The sequence below is a fragment of the Leptidea sinapis genome, chromosome 34 (genome assembly GCF_905404315.1).
Source record: "Leptidea sinapis chromosome 34, ilLepSina1.1, whole genome shotgun sequence".
In the NCBI taxonomy this organism is placed as follows: Eukaryota; Metazoa; Arthropoda; class Insecta; order Lepidoptera; family Pieridae; genus Leptidea; species Leptidea sinapis.
This window is the reverse complement of record NC_066298.1, coordinates 4642357-4670159: the sequence shown is the minus strand read 5'-3', so window position 1 is coordinate 4670159 and position 27803 is coordinate 4642357. Positions and strand designations below refer to the sequence as shown.

The 27803-nt window shown below is 36.5% G+C and overlaps 1 protein-coding gene across 1 annotated transcript in view; it reads right to left on the bottom strand.

Moving 5' to 3' along the window:
• Window positions 1–664: 664 nt before the first annotated feature.
• LOC126974938 (nuclear receptor-binding protein homolog) overlaps window positions 665–27803 on the bottom strand; it is an 83085-nt gene continuing 55946 nt past the window's right edge. The window contains exons 2-10 of the mRNA XM_050822692.1: window positions 17593–17817; window positions 17020–17150; window positions 15967–16145; window positions 15565–15739; window positions 15321–15439; window positions 14543–14690; window positions 11416–11608; window positions 9365–9484; window positions 665–5882 (exon numbers count right to left, since the gene is read on the bottom strand). Coding sequence (XP_050678649.1) covers window positions 5748–5882; window positions 9365–9484; window positions 11416–11608; window positions 14543–14690; window positions 15321–15439; window positions 15565–15739; window positions 15967–16145; window positions 17020–17150; window positions 17593–17817 — 1425 coding nt within the window. The 3' untranslated portion in view covers window positions 665–5747. The remainder of the gene's footprint in view (window positions 5883–9364; window positions 9485–11415; window positions 11609–14542; window positions 14691–15320; window positions 15440–15564; window positions 15740–15966; window positions 16146–17019; window positions 17151–17592; window positions 17818–27803) is intronic.

The following is a 27803-nucleotide window of genomic DNA, read 5'->3' as shown; positions in this document are numbered from 1 at the left end:
TACTTACCTTTATTTTTTTACAGCGTGTGCTCATTGGCTAATATCTCCTACACTCCAAACTCTAGTGATGGTGTGAACTTATGATTTTTTCTAAGTAACTCGAAACGTTTGAGTATTTGAGATGCATTACTGTGTATGGATTGAATAATTAATATTATGTAGGATACTGAAGATTTATATTAATTTAAAAGATTAGTAGTAAATTTTTTGCTTCTTCTATAGCAAAACTATAACATAGTGACTTATTTTCGACTTAAGTTTATTTCTTTAAGATTTTATCACTTTGAAAGTGTCTCTCGCGCAAACTATTCAGTTTAGAAAAAAAATATATTAGTAACCTCAATATCATTTTACGTATATGGTTGATGAAAAAACATTATGAGTTTCAGTTCTAAGTATGGGGAACCCCCAAAATTTACTGTTTTTTTTTGTGTAAAAATCTTAATGCGGTTCACAGAATACATCTACTTACCATGTTTCAACAGTATAGTTTTGGAAAAAAGTAGCTGTGACATATGGACGGACAGACAGAGAGACATGACGAATCTATAAGGGTTCCGTTTTTTGCCATTTGGCTACGGAACCCTAAAAAGGACCATGCCAAAGTGAAGAAATTATTTTTAGGTTTGTGTTTTGATAGAGGTAAAATAATAAGCACATAGCGTTTTCTGATAGCATTTTATTGACATTTGTGAACAGAATGCAAACGTCGGGTTGATCACTTTAGTTTGACGACACTTTGAGCGTTAACGTTAAAGGGGCGCGAACACGACGCGCGGGTCGACCGGAACAACGCAAATGCAAAACTGGATACAATAAATAATATAAAGAAATAAGTAAAATAAAACATTCACGTATCATGAACACATACATCTTTGGACACAAACAAAATAAAACGAAGTATATACAGCGCGTTACAGACTACTCGTGTTCGCTTCAACAAATGTTAAGTATAAATAATATAGATGTCGCGACGGTCGGCGGCATTAGCTTGTAGCGGGAGCATTGAACGTTGGAGACCGAATTGGCACACACGCGGCGACAAGACGATTTTTACCAAGATTTATGAGCGGTGTTGGTAATTAGCTATCGAAATTTTTCGTAGCGGTAACGCGTTAATTAAAAGTATTCATTAGACAGCTACTATTTATATTGTTCAGTAATTTTATTTATGAAAATAAGGGACGAGACGAGCAGGACATTCAGTTGATGGTAAATAATACGCCCTGCCCGTTACAATGCAGTGCCGCTCAGGATTCTTGAAAAATACAAAAAACAATTGCGCTCGTCACCTTGAGACAGAAGATGTTAAGTCTCATTTGCCCAGTAATTTTACTAGCTACGGCGCCCTTTAGACCGAAACACAGTAATGTTTACTGCTTCACAGCAGAAAGAGGCGCCGTTGTAGTGCCCATAATCTAGCCGGCATCCTGTGCAAAGGAGCCAACCACTGGTGAATTGATTTGAAATAGACCACAATACGTTGCTTCATGAAAAAAATATGTGGGTGTTCACTATCGACGATTCGTCTGGTCGCCGGCGGTGCGACAACTCAAAAGCAGTGACGATATTGGAAACATTCAACTAACAATCCGTCAATTTCATGTACATACAAGATAGTACAATATATAATTTTCTATAGAATTTGACATGACAACAATAAAATTATTTAGGTTTCACGCAATGAATATTAACGTTAACAAGTATTCTACATAGCTTCCATCAAATATTACAAGTTGACGTTTGTCAAGTTACAATTAAGGCACGACTAAGTTTAGCCTCCCCAAGCTTACAATCTCAATTATCAACAATTAATGTTTACCAAAATAAGTAGTTGCTTACGGAGACTAATCTTAAGATGCATTTACATTGAGAGTCGCGGCGGGTTGGACAATTGTGATGATTGTTGACTTATACCATTGACTTCGAAAGCCTTAGTATGTTTTTAGTTGGAGTATATCTCTAGATTTCACAAGCGAATACATCTTAAAACCTATTGGTTCATATAATAATCACTATCATATGTGAGTATATATAATATTATTATGTTAATTAAGAAACGTATAGAGATGCAAAACATTTTTCTTGCTTGGCTGGAAACTGCACAATTACGCGATACTCAACTGTAGGCAGTGAATGCACATACAAGTAAAAGTTAGAAACGACAAAACGACCCGACCATTACAGTATCGACTAATGTAAATGCACCTTTTAAGCCACAGTATACATATTTTTAGAGTTTCAACAAGATACAACAACAATTACATCGCGGCACTTCTAAGCTAACGAACGTCTTTACAATTATACGAATATTATTAATTTATAATAACGGTAATGTAAAGATGTTTTTATAAAGTTTCAGTGGATTGTTATTGTTGTCAATGAAGTTACAAAGGTGCACGCCATCTAGTGGTGGTTTATGGAACAAAACGTGCTAACTTAAAGTGGTCGATTTAATGTCCATCTGAATCCGGAAGTTACTAGAAAATTAATCCAATGCTTTCGATTATCCATTATATATAAAGAAAAATATCCACCGACTCATCTCAAAAGTTATTAAATAAATTGCAAAATGAATGTCAAGGGCATGGTGCATACGCACTTGCACATATTTTCTTTGCCCGTTTAATGTTAGTGGAATATTTCAATGACTGTTAGAAAGGTTTTCTCTCCATTGTGAACTATTGAGATAGGCATTTTTATGATAAGGTCATCTGTTCTCCTGGAGATTTCTGTATCTTCATAATATGTTTTAAAAATAAAACCTAAGTAAAACTAAATATATGACAAGCGATATATATAGGAATCAAACTGTGACTCTTCGGTACTCCCAGTAATAGTTACTAACATATATTTATTTATACTTTTATTCTAGAAGCGTATATTTACAAAGGGCACGCCAAACCGTTCGCCATAATATACTTCCTACCGAGCGTCACACTAACTTCACTTTGGGATCGTTAATATTATTTATTTTTATTTTTATTATCAGCTGGTCATAATGGCTGGTCACGAATCGTACTGTCTCGCTTAACAGGAGATCGGAGAGCTCATATTTAATCTTTCTGACTTAAGTTCGATATATTTTAATGTAAGTTTGAATTAACTATAATTCTGACCCAATGTTCTGTCTATTAATATTATTTTATGTTCATACACTTAATTTATGTTCTTTAGTAGTTTGGAGTAGAAAACCCTATATAGATTTAGCTATTATTATAGAATTTTTGTTGTAATTTACTTCTAAGTTTCTTTATTTTACTTTACTGCATATTACAATAATTGCTATTGTTAATATATATAAGTGAAAACTGTAAGTTTTCCGTATACAATATTCTCCGAGTTTGATGTAGTCTCCAATAATGCGCTTTAAAGCGATGGTGAAATATTGTAATTTGGCCATATATCATGGCCACGACCAGTCAATACAAACTTTAAATAATTGAGTGGTAACCCTATCAGTCGGGGCCTCATCGCTAGTGATTCTCTCGCGGCTTGTTTTGTTGTTTCTCAGCTGCTCTACGTATTCCCGGTCTCCCAAAGCAAAGCGAGTGTCGCGCCTCCCGCGTCCGCCACGTAACATTAGCCAGTCTTTCGTTTCACTACGCGCTAGTCGCGCCACATTCGCCAAACATCCTCATACTCCTGAGTATTTTGGCTAATGCCCCCGCATTCTTCACACCGCAGTGCGTTCTCCGTCTCACTCTCATCTATTTCGTTTATTCGCTCTGTCTCACTTACGATCCGGATATCGTCATGCTTCTAACATTATTCATACTTTCAACTACAATTTTGAGTATATTTTATAAAAAATAACATTCAATTGATTCCTTTATCAAAAAAGGGGGATAACAAAAGATAATATAATAAATAAAGTGGCCGTGTTGGCAATTTGAAATAAAGTATATAATATGAAAACTATGACAGAATCGAAGTTTTATAATAAAAACGAATAAATCCAAAGTAAAAAATTGGCACCAAAGTACAAGAAGCACCCTGACACTTACGTATAGAAATATTGATATGAAACTTTTGACGGAACGGGCATTGAAATAAAACCATTAAATTATTAGAAATAGCATGAGACAATGCGTGACGCCAGGAATTCATAAATGTAAAAAGTAAGGAATATTGGAAGCCGTCAAACGCTAAATATTGACAGAAGCTCACTATGAGTATAATCGTCTCAGTATACATCACCACTTAGATAAAACTCTTGGAGGAAGCCTCGCTATACATGTTTAAATAAAATTAAATAATTTGTTAAATATTCCGTTACAGTTACAAGTTCATACAAATTCTACATCACTAAAGCGTCCTCGATGTTCTATCTACGAACCGCAACGACTTACATTATAAACTAGAACGTAACTTTTAGGTTTTATTAAAAAGCGTATCAAATTCAAGTCAACACTCATAGATTCACGTACGACTAGCAATTACCTACGACACGACCATCTAACGTATCACTAACTATAAAGCTGTCTGTGGTGTCAACACTCGCAATACTTGATCCTTCGCAGCACTGATATTGACCCGTGCCCGAAGAAATAGATTCCGCACCCATCAACCGGCACGCAGTACAACGTCCGCATTCCAAACTAGACGTCGAGACACGACATCGAGTTCGTTCATGACGCAACATACGTGCGAGTTGATATGCGCCTTACGGCCGTTCCCAATATACTATCCACAGATCAAGATAAATTACTACCTTTTATTGTCAGTAATTAGCTTTCAATAACCTGAAACTGTCCCAATATACCCGATAAGTCATTCTTATCGCCTTGTTTTGGGACGCATGAATTACAATTTCCATACAAACTTCTATCGCTGGTAAGCTATACGTCATCCCATTGACAGATAAGGTGCGTGTACGGTTAAGGTGAGTAACCGTCGATAAGTTTATTGGAAAAGTCAACGATAGTTAAGATTTTTATTTCAAGTAGGCCACAACCGGAGATAGACTGAATATTGGGAACGACCGTAATTTGATTGTTCTAAACAACGTTGTTAATTAATCAATATGAATTGATTACAAAATATCTAACTATTTCTCATTGATTCAATATAGAAACTGCATTCACTAAATATAATTTAAAAATTTACTACAATTTAGGTCAAACTCTAGCGATCGCATAGAGCACAGATGCGCGCTCAGCACGACCGACAAATCATTCATTTGCAAAAATAAAAGTTACGACAATATTCTATAATAACATTAATATAATTACAATAAGATATAGATACACACGGGGTACGATTTGACCGTCTTTTATAAATTATCATATTTTCGTGGTCCAGTACAAATTCGGGCCCGTTCTAATCTAAATGACTATAAATCACTTTTATAACAGAAGCTACGCGTATCGGAAACAGCTCAATTATATGTTCCCGTGTCCGAGAGCGCACATACCGCCCGCGTATTATTTAATGTTACACTAATTGTCGAACGTTCTCATGACAGCCCCACTCAACGTCTCTACAACTTAGTACTTTCATTTGTATATTCGAAGACAAATTAACGTATCACTTACATTTACACTACACTGCGGCAGCAATCTTTAGGGATCACAATAATACATACAAATATACAATATAAAATTTGAAGAAAATAAAACTCGTTGCAATGACCACGCGTGGACAATTCGCCGCAAACGTGGGGAAAGTGATGCGGTTTAGATAAAAACGAATAGTGGGCAACAGTACGAGAGCGGACGAGGTAGCGGGCGCGGCCGATGACGTCACTAGCTGGCCACGTGCTGCGGCGCGCGGTGCGGCGCCAGCGAGGGGGGCGGGGCCGCGCCGGGGGGCGGGGCCACGGGACCGAAGCTACTGCGGAACGAGTCCTCCATGAGGCGGCTGATCTTGTCGCGGTCGGCCTGGAACATCACAGAAATACATCAAATTAGAATACATTCATTCAATATCTTAATATAATATATAAATTACGTGACACGTTGTTTGACCGCGATGGACTCCTAAACTAATGAACGGCTTCAAATGGGGATTATGGAGTGCAGTTTAGTCCAACTTGAGAGATAGGATAGTTTTTATTTGGATTTGGGACCAATAATTATTTTTATTTCCAGTATTGGTTTTGTAAGAACATATTTTGTATGAGAGAATTTATTGACAGTTCTGCTGTGAAACAATTTGATTATAGTTAACACAGCAGTTCACATCAGGGAGCACTGGCGTTCTATACATAATATAGAATGTCATTGACAGGGAGCATATTTTACAAAATAGTTCTTGGCGTTTAATTCATAAAAAAACAGTGTTTTATTTATTATGCACAGAACAACATCTGGCTGGTCAGCTAGTTTATATATATATTGTCGACCCATATAGCCGTATGGTTAGTGAGCCCGACTACTAAGATAGAGGTCCCTGGTTCGAATCCCGGTAGGTGCAATCATTTATATGATGAATATGGATGTTTGTTTCCGAGTCATGGACGTTTATATGTACTTATGTATGTTTAAGTAAGTATATTGTATTAAATATATCCTTGTCTTGTACCCATAGCACAGGCTAAGCCTAGTTTGAGGCAAGATAATTTGTGTGAAAGTGTGTTCATATTATTATTTATTTATTCATTCAATATTGGATATATTCTGAATTATCTATTGAATGTCAGAATCTACCAACAATTCGAAAAAGTTGTACTCAGACCTAAAGTGACGAGCACAAAAATGTCAGATGTAAAATAAAACCATCCAGTGGCGATTTCAAGAGATTCGCGAGGAGCGAAATCACTCTGAGATGTAAAAGATTTCTCGGAATCTGAATTTTATATACAAAGATATATTATATTCAAATTATACAATAAAACAGTTATCAGTTAATTTAAATGGCAAATTCTCATCTATATTAAATGTGTTGTTAAATCCCAGGAACACTTTACTCTTTCGTCAATTAATAAAAATTAAAGAAAAAAAATACCTTTAACGAATCCGGCCATAAATATAGTTACAACAAAAATATCTAATTCTTATTTTTCTAATTAAAAGGAACGCCTTAGGAACTTTGTTCGATTCAGTCCGTCATTTTTGAATCGTTAAATAATCAATAATAGATCAACACGTCCTTTGTTGAAGACGATCGGGGCGGCCGCGTGCTGCTACAACTAAAAAGGCTGTTAAAGCCAGAATTAGCCGAAATCCTTTGAGGAAATACACAAATGGTCGAAAAAGTATAACGTGGGCCATCATTCTGCGTTAGCCGGAGTTTCAAAGAGTCACGACGCTTCATTCTTATGAAGTCAAAGTGTCATAGGTCGTGCTGTGGAATCTCTTAGCAATACGCTTTTTAAAAATGTACCTTGGACTTTCCAGTATGACAGCACCTGGTTACATAAGACACAAACTACCCAAGCTTACTTGGAAGTCAACGTTCCGGACTTACAGAGCTGAAGACTGGCCATTGTCTAGCCCACATCTGACAGCCTCGAACTACAAATTAAGGTCGCACGCCTGTCGTCATGTCAATAAACTCATGTTCATTTATAACTGAACTCATGGCCAGACTAGGAATTAAATTTCACTAGTGATACATTTTGGGTAAAAATTTTACTTTAGGTCAAAAATACCAATGTTGTTCAAAATACGAGTTGATATCGTCAGCGTTTGCGAGAAAAACAAAAATACTAACTCGTTTATTGCCTTTATATTGCTATAATAATAATAATAATAAAATTATTTATTAAGGTATAAACAAAAAGCACAAAAAAAAATTAACAAAAAAACAACCGACTTCAAAAATACTATTCCAAAACAATACATATAATATGCACTAAAAAAATATAAAAATAATTGCGTTTTTTTATGCAATCTAATTAATTAATTTAATTCTAGTTACGATTATTGTAAATGTTAGAATTGGTGTCCTTCCGCCGCGACCCGCTCTCGCCTCTCGCCTCCTCACGACTCAAGCACATCTCACCTATTACTATATATGTAATTACACCTATCTTAACCTATCTTGGATGACACCGACTCCAAAAATTACAATTATCGTAACTAGAACTAGTACATATATATAATTTTTAGTGCATATTATATCTTGCTTTTTTTAATGATTTTTATTGAATTTGAAGTACTCTAACTAACAATTATGTCTGAATTAATAAGAAATAATTTGATTAGACAGGTAGAAATTCTGCCACAGATCGCGCCGTTACTGTAAGTCGTTAAAGAGTCACATTGACTATCATATTCGACTACGACAATTACTTGACCATAACTATGTTATGGTAGATGACTTAAATATCCGGATAGCATAAAAAAGATTCGGCCGAGTATCGTTAATTTGGAATTGAAGAGTTCCGTTACTTTGTCATGGATTCCGTAATCAGAACCTAACCAAACTCTCACCAAACTATAATCATCGAAATCGGTTAGCACGATATTGAGTTATTCTTAAATTTATCATCCACTTTGCTATACGTATGTATAGCAAATTTAAGACTTTTATGGTTTTATTATGGATGCCATTGTCAGATCTGGACCAAATCAAAATCGGCTCACCCAGTCGAAAGTTAACAAACATAAAAACACATACCGACGAATTGAGAACCTCGTCCTTTTTTGAAGTCGGTTAAAAATGAAAATAAATAAATATTCATACTGAATTAAAATAAAATAACGTACAACTATTTAATTCAACTTTGCACACTGTGAAGGTGTGCAAGGCTGATTCAATGTGTAAGTCTTTAAATGACAGTAATGACTCAATCCTGTTTGTCTTTAATAACAATACTGATTGTAAAGGACTAAAGACTTGGGAATGTTCCTTCAGTCACCATAGAGTGTCTATCATAATATAGTACCACTAGCTGGCCCAGCAAACGTTGTATTGCCATATAAAGTAATAAAAAAATTCAATAATTAATATTTTTAGGGTATAAAAATAGATGACGACCGATTCTCAGACCTACCAAATATATCGTACATAATATTTATGGTACTACAATAATCATTATATTCGATTGCCATATTGCAACTCTATTGCGTGTCTGTGGATGGATTAGAATAATATTAAAATCGCGATACAAAAGTAAGTGTTGATCGTAGATGGGTGAAAATTTGAAATTGTATGTATTTTTATAATCATAATCAAACAAATTTAAAAAAAAATGTCAAAAATATTAAAAAAAAAAATCGTGTGGACCACCCTTAACATGTAGGGGGATCAAAAATAGATGTTGTCCGATTCTCAGACGTACCCCATATGCACTCAAAATTTCATGAGAATCAGTCGAGCGGTTTCGGAGGAGTTCGGTCCCGCACACCGTGACACGAGAATTTTATATATTAGAAGTAACGAAAGCCGTTTGTTTGGTCGGTCGCGTGCTGCCCACCTCGTGTATGAAGCCCAGCTGCACCAGCTCGTGTGCCAACGCGTACGCGGAGTCATTCCTGGAGACGGCACACGTCAGCTGCCGGTTCATCTTGTCGTCCATGCGAAGTAGTATCGTCATCTGGAAGAAGAGACATTACGTTATTAACATCCCAGATTGAAAACATGTAGAGGAAACATATCAGACATGTGATATCAATAATTTTAAGGGTTTAATCTTTTGATTAACCCTGAAAATTAAAATTATTATTAAACATAAAAATGTTCGAGACAATATTATTCAATAGGCGGCTGGGATGCTATACTTACAGATATCCGAGGCGACCTTTTAACAAGTGGGGGGGGGGGGGGGGGGGTAAACCGGCGCTCGGTAGAAGACCCAACTCGTTTTTGGCAGCTCAGTAAGAAGTGTGCCAACGGTAGTAATTCATTATACGATACGAAAGCATAGCTTGTGCGGTTAACATTTGTACCAACCATGGACAATTTGTAATATAAAGGATCTTGTTAGTTAATTATTAATTTCAATTCATAATAATATATTTGTCTTTGTCTAACTGCAGAGAAAACTAACTTCCGATCGGAAGAGAAAGGTTTCTCAAATCTAGGACACACTCCGAAAATTTCCACAGTCGCGACAGGTCCTGACTTTAATATATCGGTATACCAAGTAAGGGACTAAGCGCACTTATTCAGCTCTTTTCAGCTTTTGTCCATAGAAAACAACAATTTTGTATGGAGACGTGTACGCGTCGATTCAGCTTTCCGCGTCCATTCTGCTTTCGCGGCAAACCAGCATAAAATGAGGATAATTCGACGGCGGCGGAACAGCTCTTTACAGGGATGGTTCGCGACTCCTTGTCGACAAGTTGCGACCTGTATTGTTCCTGCATTGATTTGACGTGATCATTATGCACGCAAAGATTAAAGAGTGCAGACGTGATTTAAAGTTATTATTCTCATTCTTACGACGCCGTACGCGGCTGATAGAAGCAGGGCTGTATAAGTGTGATAGAAGCAGGGCTGTGTAAATGTGATCGTTCAGCGAAACGCGAATGGAGATGAATAAGTGCGCGTAGTCCCTTAAGCTGCCATTTTAATTAGGCCTAAAGTGCTGCCAAGTAATAAGGCTATTTTACCAATCGAACACTCAATGTTAAATTTGCCAATAAAGTCGAATTTTGGCAAAATTGCGTCACTCAATACGTTCAGTATAGGACTTCTCGGCAAATATTGCTCAAAAAGCCGCAGAGAGTTGGAGAGCCAGTTCGTCCGTGTACGGGTCATTATTCTGTCTGGCTGGCCATTTTTGCATTTAAACCGTTGCGTTCTTATTTTGTTTGAATTAAAATTCAAAAGTAGACTCGTGTTGGTTTTGTTTTCTAATCAAGTGACACTTCTATGAAAATAGGTAGGAATTATTGGTTTTCGAAAAATGTTAACGACGCGTCTTTCGGCCGTTCCCAATATTCAGTCTATCTCCGGTTGTGGCCTACTTGAGATAAAAATCGTAACTATCGTTGACTTTTCTATCCCGATAAACTTATCAACGGTAACCCACCTTATCCGTACACGCTGTCTGTCAATGGGAGGTCGTATAGCTTACCAGCGATAGAAGTTTGTATGGAAATTGTAATTCACGCGTCCCATTATAAAGCGATAAGAATGACTTATCGGGTATAGTCAAAGTCAAAAAAATCTTTATTCACTGTAAAACTTTAAAAGTTATTTAGTGCAAGTCAGGATGAAGTAAAAAAGTTACGTATAAGCATTCAAACGAGTATAACAATATTTAGAACATTAATTCCAACTATCTTTATCATTCAAATAATCTTTCACATTATAATAGGCCTTAGATATTAATTTATATTTTTCGATACATTTAAATTTATTAATAGGTTATATTTTAATTTCATCTGGGAATTCATTTTAATTTATATTGGGACAGCTTCCGATTATTGACAGTAAAAGGTAGTAATTTATCTCTATCTGTAGATAGTATATTGGGAACGGCCGTTAATCTCTCGGTCGGTACGTTGCGGGTGTACTCACGAGTAGGTCTGCCGGCGGGTGCGTCGGCTTCAGCGAGCACATCATGTTGACGACGCGGCGTGTCTCTCTGTCTCTCGCGCGGGGCTCGGGTGGGGTCGGAGCACTCTCCGCCCTCGCGGCTTGACCGCACGCAGTCGACACCCGTCTCCCTCCAGACCACCAGCCGTACGCCGTCAGAGGATAGATACCGTATCTGTACAACACATTACTCGATGTACCATCACAAATATGTAGCTCAAACCGGCGTTGGCCAATGGCGATTTTGTGCGGCTTTGGCTGCATGTAATGTAATGAAAAGCCAGATAGATAATTAAATAAATCGAAGTTTCAAATAGTTTCAGCCTAAACCCAGCTATTCTTGTATAAAGATATCACTATCATTGTACGAAATTAATGCAAACTAATAAGATTCTCAAATTTGGAATCCCAAATAATTACAGTACAGTAAACGCTCCTTATTCGCGCTTCCTTCATTCGCGTTTTCACTATTCGCGGTTTAAAAAATTGTGACCCAATTCCTAAATTCGTGGCTAAAGATTTCTATATTCGCGGATGTAATCGGTACATAGTACATGCATATTAATAAAAAGAATTCTAACATAGCCGAAATTGCGAATGGAATAGGACGAGATGGGTACGAACAGATAGAATCAAGTGACATTCAGGAGTTGCTTGATTCGCAAGATGAAGATTTGACTGAAATCGACTTGGAGGAAACGTTAAATTCACAGCCCATTGAAGAGAACTTAGTGAACGCTTAAAAATGGCAAATGAGCTTTGTGATTTATGAAAATTGATCCGTCTATCGTCTATGGAACGAAGTCTTATTTTTAAGAGGCAAATTGCTAAGAAAAAAATTACAAAATTCTTTAAATCGTTGCTTAATAATTATTAATAAGTATGGTCAAAAGCTTCAATTAAATTGTTTTTTATATGTATGTTGTCACCTAGAAACGTATCACCTATAATCCCATATAAATTACCATTCCGTATTCACGGTTTCTGTATTCGCGGCATATTTACCCCGCGAATAAAGAGCTTTTACTGTTATATTCAACATATAGAAAGAATCCAGAAAAATTATACTCGTTTCCTAAATTTCGAATTTAAACTCAATTCTGATAAGAAATATGAAAGTTTATGTGCCCAGTTGCATCTACTGCCACTTACCATTCGAAGAAATATAAGTGATATATCCCTACCTCATCAATATTATGAATAATAAGGTTGATTGTGTGCAGCTTCTTGAGAAGTTACTCTTTAAAATCCCCATTTAAACATATCCTAGTACCTTTTCCATTCAACACACACCACATTCACATATACCAAATTTCGTAAAAACTCTTAATATGCACAGATCTGCCTTAACTTTGAATAAAATTTGTATGAGTAATAAAAATTTTGACCTTTTTTGCATCACTGCCACCACTATTCGTAAAACACTGGCAAACGAATTTAACACTTATAAATAATTCCTTAACCTTGTTAAGAAACTCGTTTGCAACTATTTGAATTAGCTTTTTTTACCACTCATTCTTATTACTTTATTTCCCCCAGTCGAGTGTTTTTTTCTTCTTTTTCATATGTAAATTCTATCTGTGGAAACTTGTAATCTTTATATATATATTTCTGCGTGCATGTGTATGTCACTGAACTCCTAGACGGCTGGACCGATTTTGATGAATTTTTTTGTGTGAGTTCAAGGGGATTCGAGGATGGTTTAGATTCACAATTGAACTTCCTCCTAAACGGCTGAACCGATTTTGATGATATTTTTGTGTGTTCCAGTGAGTTTGATACTGGTGTGTGTCTTCAGGTGGATTCGAGAATGGTTTAGATTCACAATTAAACTACCTCCTAAATGGCTGGACCGATTTTTATGATTTTTTTGTTTGTTTCAGTGAATTTGAGATTGGTTTAGATTTTCAATTCGGTCCATATAATATAATTCTCCTGCTCATGTGTATGTTAGTGAACTCCTCCTAACGGCTGGACCGATTTTAGACGTGTCTACAGGACGTCTGTTGGGTCCACTAGTTAGTTTATATTCTTCTTCTGTATTTATTAACTAATTTCTTTAAATTAAGCCGTAAGTTTTCTTTTAAAATAAAATAATATAAAAATAAATATATTAAATTTATGAGTAGAAAGACCAATATGTTTTGGTAACCTAATGGTATTATCTTGGTAAAATAAGTAGAAAGAAAAGGTGTTTTTTTTACATAAAAGACATATACATAAAAGGAAGATGGAGCATTAATTTATTTATTTTAACGATTGGTTTAAGCTCAAAGTAGAAGACATATTGACTAAGAATCATTTCAGAGTGAAGAAGGTGCCATAAAATGGTTATACATTTTGGATAAAGCTAAGCATCCGCATATTGGTAATGTAATATGTGATAGACCTGACTTGATCACACCTAACGTCTTATTTGTTAAACAATTACCCCCTTATTCATAATGGTCCGCTAACTTAAAACAGCCGCTAAGGAGTGTTTTTTCTCATTCTGACTTAGGTCAATAGAAGAAGACAGAGTGAGAATTAGCAATGCTTTAAGTTAGCAGACTATTATGAATAAAGGTGGTTGTTCTCCATCTTCTTCGATCAAGTTACTGCAGGTCGCTCGCATCGCTCACTTAGACCAGTGTCGTAATTTTTGAAACCAAAAGAAATCATAGTGGGATGAAACCCATTGGCAATGGAAGAGAATATAACAAAAATGAAAGGAAAAATGAAAAGTCCCATAGGATTTGCTAGGATAGTTTTGCCGAAAATCGAGATAAACCGTTTTTTACCCTTAGACAACGTAATTTATTTTTCCTTTCATTTTTGTTATATTCTTTTTCTTTTTTTTTATGAAAATAAGAGACGAGACGAGCAGGAAGTTCAGCCGGTGGTAATTGATACGCCCTACCCATTACAATGCAGTGCCGCTCAGGATTCTTGAAAACCCCAAAAACTTCTGAGCGGTACTACAATTGCGCTCGTCACCTTGAGACATAAGATGTTAAGTCTCATTTGCCCAGTAATTTCCCTTTTTTTTCTTTTCCAATTTCATCGTACTATTTTTTTTTTTCTCTTTTTATTCTTTTAAAGGCTTTACTTTAGCACTGGCCTAACTCACTTGACATCCTCGACGAACTTCTCGAGTTTCTCGGCGTGTGGCTGCAGGTCTTTGGCCGAGAGCTCGTGCCGTTCGTTCTGCTTGACGCACCAGGCCAGAGCGCCGCCGCTGCCGCACACCTCATCCGTTATCGTTTCCGATATGTTAGCTGGAATACAATAATATCTTTTATGTAGACCCATGCTTTAATCCCTCTATTAAATATTCTGAAACAGTTAGCTTATTTCCAAAATTAAAACACCCAATGTCCTAATAACCATTACATCATCCAAACGAGTGTTGTAATGAAATTCAGTACAACATTACAACACTCGTTTGGATGATGTAATGGTTACTTGGACTGGCTATTTTAATGTTAGCAGTAAGCTAACTGTTTCAGAATCTTTTATAGAGGATTTATATTATGGGTGTAGATTAAAGTCTTGTATGCAACTGTTGATAATTAGGCATTAAAACACTCATGTGATACTATTACCACACTCGGTTTCGCCCATAAAATAAACCCACATTCATGTTTTAATACCAACATTACACAACAGTTGCATAAAAACTATTACACTTTAACATTACAATACTTTTTTTTGTACATCGTCATAGTTACCTCTGAATTAATGTAAGTAATAAAATTACAAGTATGTAACTTTTTGCACATAACCCTAAATTACAAGAACAATGTCACAGTAAAAACAGAACGGTTAAAGGTTGAAAACACAAAAACAACTAAAATAAAAGTTTAAAGACGTAAAATAAAGAAAATTGAATAGCACGAAATGCTTACCACTCGTGTTAACAAGGATGTGTGCCGCTAAAAGCTTCAGGGAATGCACTTCGAATAATAGCGGATGGAAGAGCAGCTCCTTTGCGGTTGGCCTTTTAGCTGGATCCTTGTTTATACATCTGAAAAATACAGGTTGAGAAGGGTGAATGCAAAGTTTTGTCTATAAGGCAGTACACGATTAGTTAGGCACCCATGCAAGAAGACTTACCGTAGTACTTACGACCTGCAGGAACTGATAAAATACCTGTATATAAAGTCCTTCTGCCTGCTCTCCTCCAGCGACTCAACTGTGCGTACGATGTGATCTTCGGTGACGTGGCTGCCAGAGTCGCCATTGCCCTGAATCTCTAGAGCGGCTGTCTCGAGAGCGCACATGCCGAACGAGTAGATATCCATCGCTGGGGTCACCATTTGAGAAGCTGATCCGTGGAAAATAAAGTTGCAATAAATATGTAAAGTTACTACGGTTTCCGTCCACACATCGTGTCAGCAAAAACTGTATTTTTTACGGAGTATCGTTCTACAGGGAATTTAAAACCAAGGTTGAAAACTTTTACAGCGAGTACAAATATCTTGCTGAGATGGGCAAACGGAAACTACAAAAATTCCTACCGATATCTGGATGGGCGCTGATGTGACAACTTACATCCATATTCAGGCGCGATGAGATGCATGTTTCTCATGTTCTCGCGGCAAGTCTTGACGTGATGATGAATGGCGTCCGGCGCCACGGAGCCGATCTTCACCAGCCCATTGTGTTGGATGAAGATTGTGTCGCACGTCAGGTTGCCGTGGATTATGGGCGGGACGCAACCGTGGAGATAACTAGAAACATTAATGAAAATAAATAACCAACCCAAAATTATTTAGATAAGTAAATTATTATATACAGATACTAGCTGACCCAGCAAAAGTCGTAGTGCCATATGACATATTAAAAAAAACAATTATTAAAATTTTGATGCAACCGATTCTCAGACCCACCAAATATTTCGAACTACAATTATTGTATTCGATTACCATCTTGCAACCCTATATCGGTTTGGTGGATGGAACAGAATAATATAAAAATAGTGATACAAAAAAAGTTGTAGATCGTAGAAGGACAAAAATTTAAATTTGTATGTATTTTTCAATGCTGAATCATAATAAAAAAAAATAAAAAAATTGCCAATAAATTAAAAAAAAATGAGGTGGACTACCCAACTTAACATTTAGGGGCATGAAAAATAGATACTAGCCGATTCTCAAACCTACTGAATACGCATATAAAATTGTGTAAAAATCAGTTAAGCCGTTTCGGAGGAGTAAGTTAACTAACATTGTGACACGAGAATTTTATATATTAGACTAGCTGACCCAGCAAACGTTGTATTGCCGATATTAAAATCGCGATACAAAAGTAACTGTTGATCGTAGATGGGTGAAAATTTGAAGTTGTATGTATTTTTTAATGTTGACTCATAATCAAACAAATAAAAAAAATGTAAAAAAAAATAAAAAAAAAGAATTTCGTGTGGACCCTTAACATTTAGGGGGGTGAAAAATAGATGTTGTCCGATTCTCACACCTACCCAATACGCACTTAAAATTTCATGAGATCAAGCCGTTTCGGAGGAGTTCAAAGTTTAACACCATGACACGACAATTTTATATATTAGATTTACTTTGTTCCGATTTAAAACTAATAAAAAAATACCTGAGTGCAGAAAGGATTTGTGTGCACCATCGCTTCCACGCTTGCAGAGGTAGCCGTTTAACATTCCGCTTGGTCCGCTTCAAGAACTGCTTCAGTGAACCACACGACATGTACTCTGTGATGAATATAACCTGAAAACATTTGAAAATAAATTGTTTCATTTTTATTACAATAAGGGACGAGACGAGCAGGAAATTCAGCTGATGGTGATTGACCCTGGCCATTAGAATGCAGTGCCGCTCAGGATTATTAACAGACTCGAAAATTCTGAGCGGCACTTCAATTGCGCTCGTCTCTTTGAGACATAAGTCTCGTTTGCCCAGTAATCACACTACCTACAGCGCCCTTCTGACCAAAACACAATAATGCTTACACATTACTACTTCACGCAGAAATAGGCGCATTTGTGGTCCCTATAATCCAGCCGGCATCCTGTACATAGGAGCCTCCCACTGTTTATAATAGTAATGGCAGTGATCACTTAACACCAGGTGACCCGTACGCTCGTTTGTCCTCCTATTCCATAAAAAAAAAAAAAAAAATCGTTTGCTTAGTAACGAAGAATATACATACCCTCGGCTTATCGTTATGGGTGTCCGTCCAGTATTTGTGAAACTTGACAATGTTCGGATGTTCGAGTCGTGTAAGATTGTCAAACACCATTTGTATTTTGTCTTCCTGCGCCTTAAAGTTCTTCCGTTCAGAGAACTGCACTTCATTCCAGACCACCTCAACTCCTTCCTCAGTGTCCATGGCGAGGTGGGCACAATCGATGCCTGGTACATCTCGCTGCTCAACCTGAAGACAAAACATGATTTCGGTGAGTAACTAGTTATATGTTCCACAAAGTTAGACAGGTAAACCTTAGGTTAAAAGGTAAAAATAATATAAATAGCCAAAAGGCCGAGAAGGACATGCAGGGATCGAAGACAATATATACGTTGAAATTCTTGCAAGAATTGGTGGTAATAGCACTCAATTTGGCCCTGAACGCTTCTGTGGTGTCCCAAGGAGTCTTGTTAACCCTTGATACATCATGTTCACAAGAGTGCGTTGAACTCTGGAGCAACACTCCGGGTTTAACCCATTACAAAACCCTAATCCAAGCCTTCAAGAAGAAAGCTCCGTATGAGGCACTAGGGCTGAATACGGAAAACTTACGCAATCTAACCAGGACACTAACGGGGCATTGCAGATTAAACAAACACCTCTCAATCTTAGGTCTCAGAGATTAAAGAGCGTGTAGATTCTGTAATAGTGCACGTGGAAACCCCGTTACACATTCTCTGAATGGGGTCCTTTAATGCTTTACGCATTTCCGTAGCATCTTTTTGGGAAGAGCAATTCTTCAACCATTTGAGATACGTTAGCTCACTGTAAAAGATATAATAGATTCATGAAAAGAATCTATCTTAGCAGTGAGCTATAATTAACAGTGGCTATCACAAAAGATCACATTGGTCGCAGTGAAGCAGTGCACGGAACTGTACCAAAGCCACCTTACAAACCAAAACCATAACTGTTTAATACTGGTGGTAGGCATATATGATCTGAAGTTTAAGATCAACAAGAATTTGAGCTACATTAGAAATTTTCGGAGATAGTCTACTTGATATAGAAACAGGCAAAATTCCAGGGAAAGAAAATCTACGTAATTCTAACAGCGGACAAATTAATAGTATTAGTTAGGTTTAACGAAGTGATAGATTAGTAGACGGTTTCTCCGCAGCTGGACATTTTTTCTACCAGTGACATTGTGCGAACCGTGGTCGTCATTGAACATAATAACAATTTAAGCAAATCATTGGTGCCCGTCGTGGTATCCGGAACCAATCATCCAATTGAAGATCTGCGCATTTGTCCCAATGACGTCTCGCTTGTTGTTCTTTATGTTAAATACCTTGTTAACGTATAAGCATTGGTAAATGTAATATTCCAATATTTAGTCCGAAGTATCTTACAAAACGGTCAAAAGAAAGCAATAAAATAGAAATAGTTTGTTTCATAACAATGTATTAAATGCGAAATAAATGTTTTGTTAATAAATTCCAACGGGGCAACAAATGTAGATATTCAAATTAAAAGTTATAAATTTTATTCAGAAAAGGATTTTCAATCACTTATTAAAGTCAAAAATTTGCACAGCTTCTAAAATATACCATATATAATATGTGGTATCGTTAAGAAAGTAATTTATATTATAGTAATCTTTACCACATAAACGTTATTCGTCAAAAAAAAGTTTCTAAACGTTTTCGGCTTTACAAATAAACTTGGTATAAAGTTATAACTGATGATAAACAAAGAATATGCAAAATGTTTACAATATCGTTGACAACACTGTCAATACAATGATAATTCTGTAGTTTTCCGAATGACAAGCTGCCTTGCAAATAAACGCGGGAAACGTTATATTTCCGAATAAGCCATTCGTAAGCATAATGTCTATTTGTTACCATTTTACATATTCTGGTTTATGCTTAGTTATAACTTTATGCCAATTTTATTTGTTTGGCCGTTTGTGTAATCTATACATATAAAAATGAATTGCTGTTCGTTAGTCTCGCTAAAACTCGAGAACGGCTGGACATTTTGGTCTTGAATTATTTGTGGAAGTCCAGGGAAGGTTTAAAAGGTGAATAAATATGAAAATGCTCGGAATTAAATAAAAACAACAAATTTGTTTTTCCTTTGATGTGTCCCCCGTCGTTCAGAAATCAAATTGAAAGAATAGTATTTTAAAATGAATAACTAATTAGAATCTATATCTTTCTAACTTTCTCAGGAGGTAAAAAAAAAACTTAATTTTATATACAGAACAACGTCTGTCGGGTCAGCTAGTCATACATATATATGGCAAGCATATCGTGTATATGATGTTTGTACAGGCAAAAATATAATATGTAGGCTTAAGAGAGGGTCACATCATCAGCCTCAAAAGGCACAAGCCACCGCGACGCAGTTTAAAAAACGCTCTAGTGAGCGCACTCTAGCATCGTTGCGGTAAGCGTCTCGACCTCGCATTACGCCGTATGTTTCATATCCTAACCCCCTTATTCATAATACTCTGCTAACTTAAATCATTGCTAATTCTCACTCTGTCTTCTTCTATTGACCTAAGCCAGAATGAGAAATAACACTCTTTAGCAGCTGTTTTAAGTAAGCGGACCATTATGAATAAGGGGGCAAGAGGCACCGACGAACTTTTCACATGAAGTGCATAGTACCAAAACAAATAGCAAAGTATTATAGGATAATATAGACATGTTTATAATATACAGTATGACTTAAAATATTATGGGCTAGGAGTTTCGTGTCAGTTCTACTCCCCATGTCAAACCCCTTTTACGAACGGCCCAACGGAAGACCAGTGTTGGTTTTCACACGAGCAAATATGCTGAGTTGGGACCATTTTTGGTACGTATTCTTTCAGACTTTGTTTTTTTATTGTTTTATTTTAAGTTTTATTTTAAGTTATTTGTATATTTATTTGTACTATGCGTTTCAAATAAAGATTTACTTGTTGGAGTGCCTGTATCTGTATTGGTCAAATGTGATCAGTTCTATGCAAGCGATTAGTCCAATTTTGCTTATTTATGCAATTTTGATATTGAAGCACTGTCGTAGAATACGTCATATTTCAGTGACCGGAGATAAAACAATTAATATACAAATAATATTTATATATTAATTGTTTTATCTCCGGTAAATATTTCATTAAATTTTAAGTTATTTGATACTTTTCAGTTTTCGAAGTCGGTTTTTTAAACGAAGTTTTTTTTTACTTTTTAGTGTCAGTTAACAATAATAATATATAAATCAACCTGAATGAAAACTCCAAACAAAACCGTACACAAAAAACAATTATATCATCCAAATAGACAAAAATTTTCTCAAAAAATGTTCATAAAAAGAAAACTACTGGATCAAACTATGTAAATGTTTTATTGGACCTATTCTGAATCCAACTAAAGAAGAATTACGTAAATCGGATCATAAATCTCAGAGTAATCAGTAATAAAAAAAATTCCGATCGAATTGAGAGCCTACTTCTTTTTGAAGTCGGGAATAATACATAGAACAATACTTGTAGTGATAATCGTTAGATAACTAGTTAGTCTTTTTTGTTTAATTCGTCATGCTTCAGCTATGGCTGAGCTGTGTCACACCGACCTGCTAATGTCGCTTGATACCAACCAGCATGACTCAACACAAAAGTGTGATTCAATTATAAATGTGACTTACTGTCGCATTATAAACGCAACAATAACGTTACGGAGACTACAGCGGCGGTATTAATTGTAACTATTGAGTTATTAATCTATTTAAACTCTGATTAAATTTCTTTATTCATTTAAATACAAATTGTACTGTTTCCCTGCGAGATCGAATCAGAAATGCGGAGATCCGTAGGAGAACCAAAGTGACAGACATAGCCCAAATGATTGCGAAACTGAAGTGGCAGTGGGCAGGGCACACAGTTCGACGGATACATGGCCGTTGGGGCAGTAAAGTTCTCGAATGGCGACCACGTACCGAAGTGTAGGTAGCCCCCCCCACAAGATGGACCGGCGACTTGGTCAAGATCGCCGGAATATGTTGGACGAGGGCTGCGCAGAACCGATCGTCGTGGAAATCTTTGGGCGATGCTTTTGTCCAGCAGTAGACTGATGATGATGAAATGAATTTAAAAATATATTAATTGTACTTAAACTTGTCACGTCCTTTAAATTCAAAATATGTCTTTAAATTTTAACAGAAATATAGGACAACCGTCGATCGAAGATATTGAGGCAACAATTTGCAATAAATCTTATCAAATCCACGTGCCGAGTTCGATAACTTGTGCAGTCGGTACAGTGTACCTGCGGTGTCACGTGCAGCTACAGTACATAGGTACGGTCTTATGTTAGTGCTTAGATAATTTATACGTATAGATAGAGTCTCTTGCTGTTAGACAACTGATAAAAACAGGCCAGCAATATTAGTTTAGTGTGCGTGACAAGCTACGCTCGCGATTTGTATGACACTGTGTTAGGGGGCGTGAATTGCTCAAAATAAAGGTTAGATCTAATAAAAGACAATGTTTTTCGACGGTTTCACAGCTGTCATAGTCTATCTAGACGTATAATACAACGATCTAAGTGTTAATGTAGCTGTACTGGTGACCATCTGAAATGTAAACATGCAACCGTTTGCATGTCACTGTTTTGGACCCACAAAACTTGGTATGAACTCGCATTGAAAATTTAAATGCACTTCTAACTAACTAACGTTTTTTTCGTGCCTCGTCTGATACCAATGTGCCAACAAAGAGCTAAATTACGTACAACACATACCCCCTTATTCATAATGGTCCGCTAACTTTAAACAGCCGTTTAGGAGTGTTTCTTTTTTTCTGACTTAGGTCAATAGAAGAAGACAGAGTGAGAATAAGCAATGCTTTAAGTTAGCAGACTATTATGAATAAGGGGGTTTGTCTTTATATATTATAATCTCTGATGTTTGTTTCCATTGAACTCCTAAGCTAATGAACGAATTTTAATGGGGATTACTTCATGAAGGCAGTTTAGTCCAACTTGAGAGATATGATAGTTTTTATTTTGATGTGGGACCCATAATTATTATTATTGCCAATATTCGTTTTGAATGGATATATTTTCTAATGAGAGAATTTATTTACGCACGGTTTGTCAGTTCTGCTGTGAAACAACTTGATTATGGAAACAGGGAGCAAAGTTTACGAAATAAATCTTGATGTTATAAAATATCATTGGAAATTCATAAAAAACAGTACATTACTAATGTACGGAACAACGTCTGTCGGTTCAGTTAGTTATTATACTAAAATATTTCCATTGCTTTAAAACAATTTAAAATTATTTCGCTCATTTAGACCGCAATGATTCACAAAGGAATGTAGATCAAGGTTGTATTTTTCCGCGGGTTTTCCACGAAGCGTGTCTATTGAGCAGAAGAAGTTAATCTTGTATTTTCCTGATACCTGATTACAGCTGCATAATATTACCATTGTTTTTATCAACGTGCCGTTTTATAACATTCTCCGTAATACAGCCTGGAAAATTATTATTTTGAACATATATTGCACACACAGGAAGCGTTCCAAACCCGTTACTGTTACTTCTTACAAGACTCCTAGAGGTATGAAAAGGGCAAAACTATTATTCTCTAACATGATATTCGTAAATCAACGAAAAAGTCACGTGAGCGCCGCGATCGGTCAACAAGTGCGCAGTTTTGTTTTGATTTCCAGTTGCGGAAGCGATGCCAGTGGACGGCCTTGTCCGCGTTTATATATTTTGCCATAGACGGAGCGGAAAATAAATAATTATTTCTTTCGCACCTCCGTGAAAAGCTCGCTTTTAGTCCCCGGTCCGACTTTTGTTTCAGACTAAAAGCGACCTTTTCATCCAGGTGTTAAAAAAATCGTAAACGCACCACGTGAGGTAAGTAAGACATTAAAAGTTAAGACACCCGCGATTGTCAATATTCCGTGGTTGAGAATGACCTACTTTTCTCCCTAGGTGCGTAATATACAATTTTATTTCAAATACACTTTTCTATGAACCCTCAATTGCAGGTGATAATGATTTTCACAATAACTCCAAGCAAAAAATACGGAATTTGGAATCATAATATTATCATAGTGGTTTTAGTAATAAAAGAGCAGGACAAACAAGGATACGGGTCACCAGATGTATGTAAGTACATGATCACTGTCGCTGACATTCTCATGCAACACCGGAAGAATCACAGGAGCCCTGTCGGCGTTTAGAAGAGTTTTTTTGCAGGTACAACTATCGTATCGTCCTGGTAGCCTGGTAGCACCGCACAAAGAAACTCATTCGAAACGTGCGAGAAAGTTCCTTGAAAATCGCACTGAAGTGGAACGCCACACATTCAGATGTTGAGGATGATATAGCATGTCGTGCCGAGGTGGAATTCGGTGTTAAAAATCAGTCCAAACAACTCTACAGACACTTGCCATAACAAATGCGGTAGAAGACACACAATGAAGCCACATTTCTACACTACGGTTACACTATTAGTTATTACCTAAGCATTCACTGAGGTTCCCCGACAATTCGTGGCACCTAAGCGTTACTTATCGGTATAACAAAATATGGCCTGTTCTACTACGTAATATATCGTCAATACATATTAAATTACCTATCGTGCTGAATTCACATCGTTCCCCACCCACCCACAACGGCCCCAGAGGTCGCTCCATCTACACGTTAGTAAGTCATTATTTATAAAACTACAGAATTTTACAACTACATCTAGTACATGCTAAAGTTGTTTGTCATACGTATGTATTAATATCTTTTACACAGTACGTGACTGAGTACACGTTTTACGCTGAATTTTCGTAAGGTTAAGCTGTATAGTTTACTAGCTGTCCCGCGACTTCGTCCGCGTAGATAAACGGTTTTAAAAATAATAACCAAGTTTGGAATTGGAGATTATCTCATGTCCTATTCCAGTTCTGGTTCCCGTTTTCGCTCCCGTTCCCAACATATTATACTAATCTTATTTCGAGGAATCGCTCTGGCAAACTAAACCTAGTATTGGTATAGTTATAGCTCATCGACGTGAATTTCACAAGTTTTCACAAATCCCGCAGAAACCGGGTTAAAATTTAGCTCCAGTCTATCGCTGTACCTGTTGCCATCAAAATCGGTTCAGTGGCTCCGGCGTAAAAGCGTAACAAACAAACTTACATTCACATTTATAATATTCACAGAACAGTTCAAAGAGATATAATAGGGATACATCCTACGCTCAAATTCACTTGCTCAGTCAGTTGCTATCATTTACTTCACAAATTTTAACCGTGTGAAGTGAATGTAGTAGTAAATAGTATTATGTCCTATGGTAGGGGAGACCGGGGCTGGATGTGACAGGGGTAGGTAGTTACAGTGACAATGGTCGCGAAACAGAGAACGCAATTCTGACGATAGAAAGGGATAAATACTCCTGCCACCATCGGCTACCACGCCACGAGAGCGAGTGGCGAAATCATTTTTGTGAGAGGAGCCCGGACGTGTCGCCATTAAAATTGTAGATTAGTAAATTTTTACACTTTTAGTAATATTGGTTTGCAACTTATGTTCCATAAAGGCAGAATTGTCCTTGTTGTGACTTTTACGCCCTAATGCTTTCGTTTTCCAATGAATCTACGTTTATACAGCTATGTTTATTGACGTTTTCACAGCATAACCTTAAAAGGTCAGATTTGGCGTTGGGGCTAAAAGTTACATTTCCTCGGGGCAGGTTGTGATTTGTCACTACCTGCCCCGTAGTGCTTGATTGCCAACTGAGATAATTTGTGCTTAATTTTTTTTATCAAGCTTTTGTCTCTTTTTTGTACGAATAATATATATAATTATGAATAAAATTGGGCATGGCTAAATATCTAAAAAAATTAACGAACAAGCAGCAGCTATATTGGAGAGGAAAAAATCGCAAGATTTTGGATTATGTCATATGTCGCTTACAAGATATTTAAAGAAAAGAAAAGATGCAGAAGAGAATTACATACCTGTGGAATCTCTCACAGTCGGCTATCAGAAAAATAGACAAGTTTTCAACGATGACCAAGATGCCCGTTGTGGCGAGTTAGGTTATTAAATACAGCCAATATTGCTACGGATTGACGTTAAAGGATGTCAAGCAACTGGCATTTTCTTGCGCACTTAAGCACAACATTGTAATACCGCAATCGTGGATTGACGAAAAGGACGCTGGATCTGGTTGGCTAGCAACATTACAACGCAACCACTCGTGATATATAAGAACACCAGAAGCTGCTAGCTTGAGCAGAGCCATTTATTAAAACGAATGTTAAAAAATTATTTTCAAAATTAGCTAACGTTTTGGAATGTAGATGAAACAAGTAGAAGCTAGAAAGAATTTAGCTCCAAAAGGATGTAAACAAGTGGGTTCCATTACATCAGCAGACAGAGGGACTCTTGTAAGTCTCTGCGTAGCAGTAAATGCAGTGGGGAAAACGATGCAGTGTATGTTTATCTTCCTTCGATTTAAATACAGGGACTATTTTGTTCACCTGCATTAGCCTCCAACCTGCATTAGAATTTACGAAAGTGATATTTCAGACTACAGCAACTAACTGCTTGGCGTTCCTTAAAGATATGATCTTCAAGTTAAAGTTCAAGTATAGTTTATCTTCAATTTTTAAATAAGATTTGTTCATTAGTAGGTGCAAACGTTTTTTTTGGATCAAATATTAAGTTTGTAGTTTAGTTTTATTTTAGATTTATATTTATAGTTTATCTTCAAATATGGCATTTGAAATGGGTGAGGCATTCATTTTGGAATGGGTGCTAGTTTTTTGACTTTCAATAAGTGATGTCACATCCTATTTTGAATAAAATTATTTGAATTTGAATTAGTTACGTACCGGTTTAAAAACATTAGCGTTTCCAACATCATTTCACACACCACCAGCATATGAAGAGCATTTCCTCCATCTAGCGTTTTTATACCAATTTGTTTTTTTTTAAAGTGATCACCCTCACTTCTAGGATTAATACACAAATAAAATGAACGGTTAGCTCAGTTGGGAGAGCACTGCCACGGAACGCCAGAGGTCGTGGGTCGAACCCACATCCCCCGCATCGTTCATAAAATTTTGTTTTCAAATTTTATTTGTGTTTTTATACCCCAAACAATAAAGTTTTAATCGTTGTAACAATACAGTTATAATTGACGACCCCTATAGCGCAGTGGTTAGTGACCCTGCCTTCTGAGCTAGAGGTCCCGGGTTCGAATCCCGGTAGGTGCAAACATTTATATGATGAATATGAATGTTTGATTCCGAGTCATGGATGTTTAAGTATTCATGTATGTTTAAGTAAGTATATTGTCCGTTGTTTTGTACAGTTGTATCCATTGTACACGATATGCCTAGTTTGGGGCAAGATAATTTATGTAAAAGTGTGTCAATATTTATTTATTTATCATTATTTATAATCATCTACTGATCGTGCATCGGTTATGGTTACTGACCAGCGCTCACTTTTGCCCTGTTCTAACAAAAAATATATCCGAGACGTATGTTAGCTGCCTAGAAACAATACAGTATCGAATATAAACACGGTAAACTAACCCCTACGACCTTTCATCTTAAATTGATTGATAACACAAAACGGAATGTAATCAAGTATTAAATATAATATTAAAATAAACACAATATTGAATATTAATGAGATAAGCCCGTGTTGCGTGTGATAGTAGAGACAACAAACAATGTATACTGAGACGGTGGGCACAAAATACGTCTTAATATATATAAATTACGTGACAGGTCGTTTGTCCGCGATGGACTCCTAAACTAATGAATGGATTTTAATGGGGATTACTTCATCGAGTGCAGTTTGGTCCAATTTGAGAGATAGGATAGTTTTTATTTCGATTTGGGACTCATAATTAGTTTTATTTTCAATTTTTGTTTTGTATGGACATATTTTCTATGAGACAATTTAATGACAATTTGACAGTTCCGCTGTGAAACAATTTCATTATACTAACAGGGAGCATATTTTACGAAATAATTCTTGATATTATGAAATATTATTGGCAAATTTCTATAAAACATTATTTTTTTATTATCTACAGAATAATGTCTGTCGGGGCAGCTAGTTAAATATATTATCACGTGCCGCGGCGCCAAGTGACGGCGTTATCTGTTCGGCATCTGGCAACGTTACAATAATTAGTATCCACCATCGTCTAAGAAT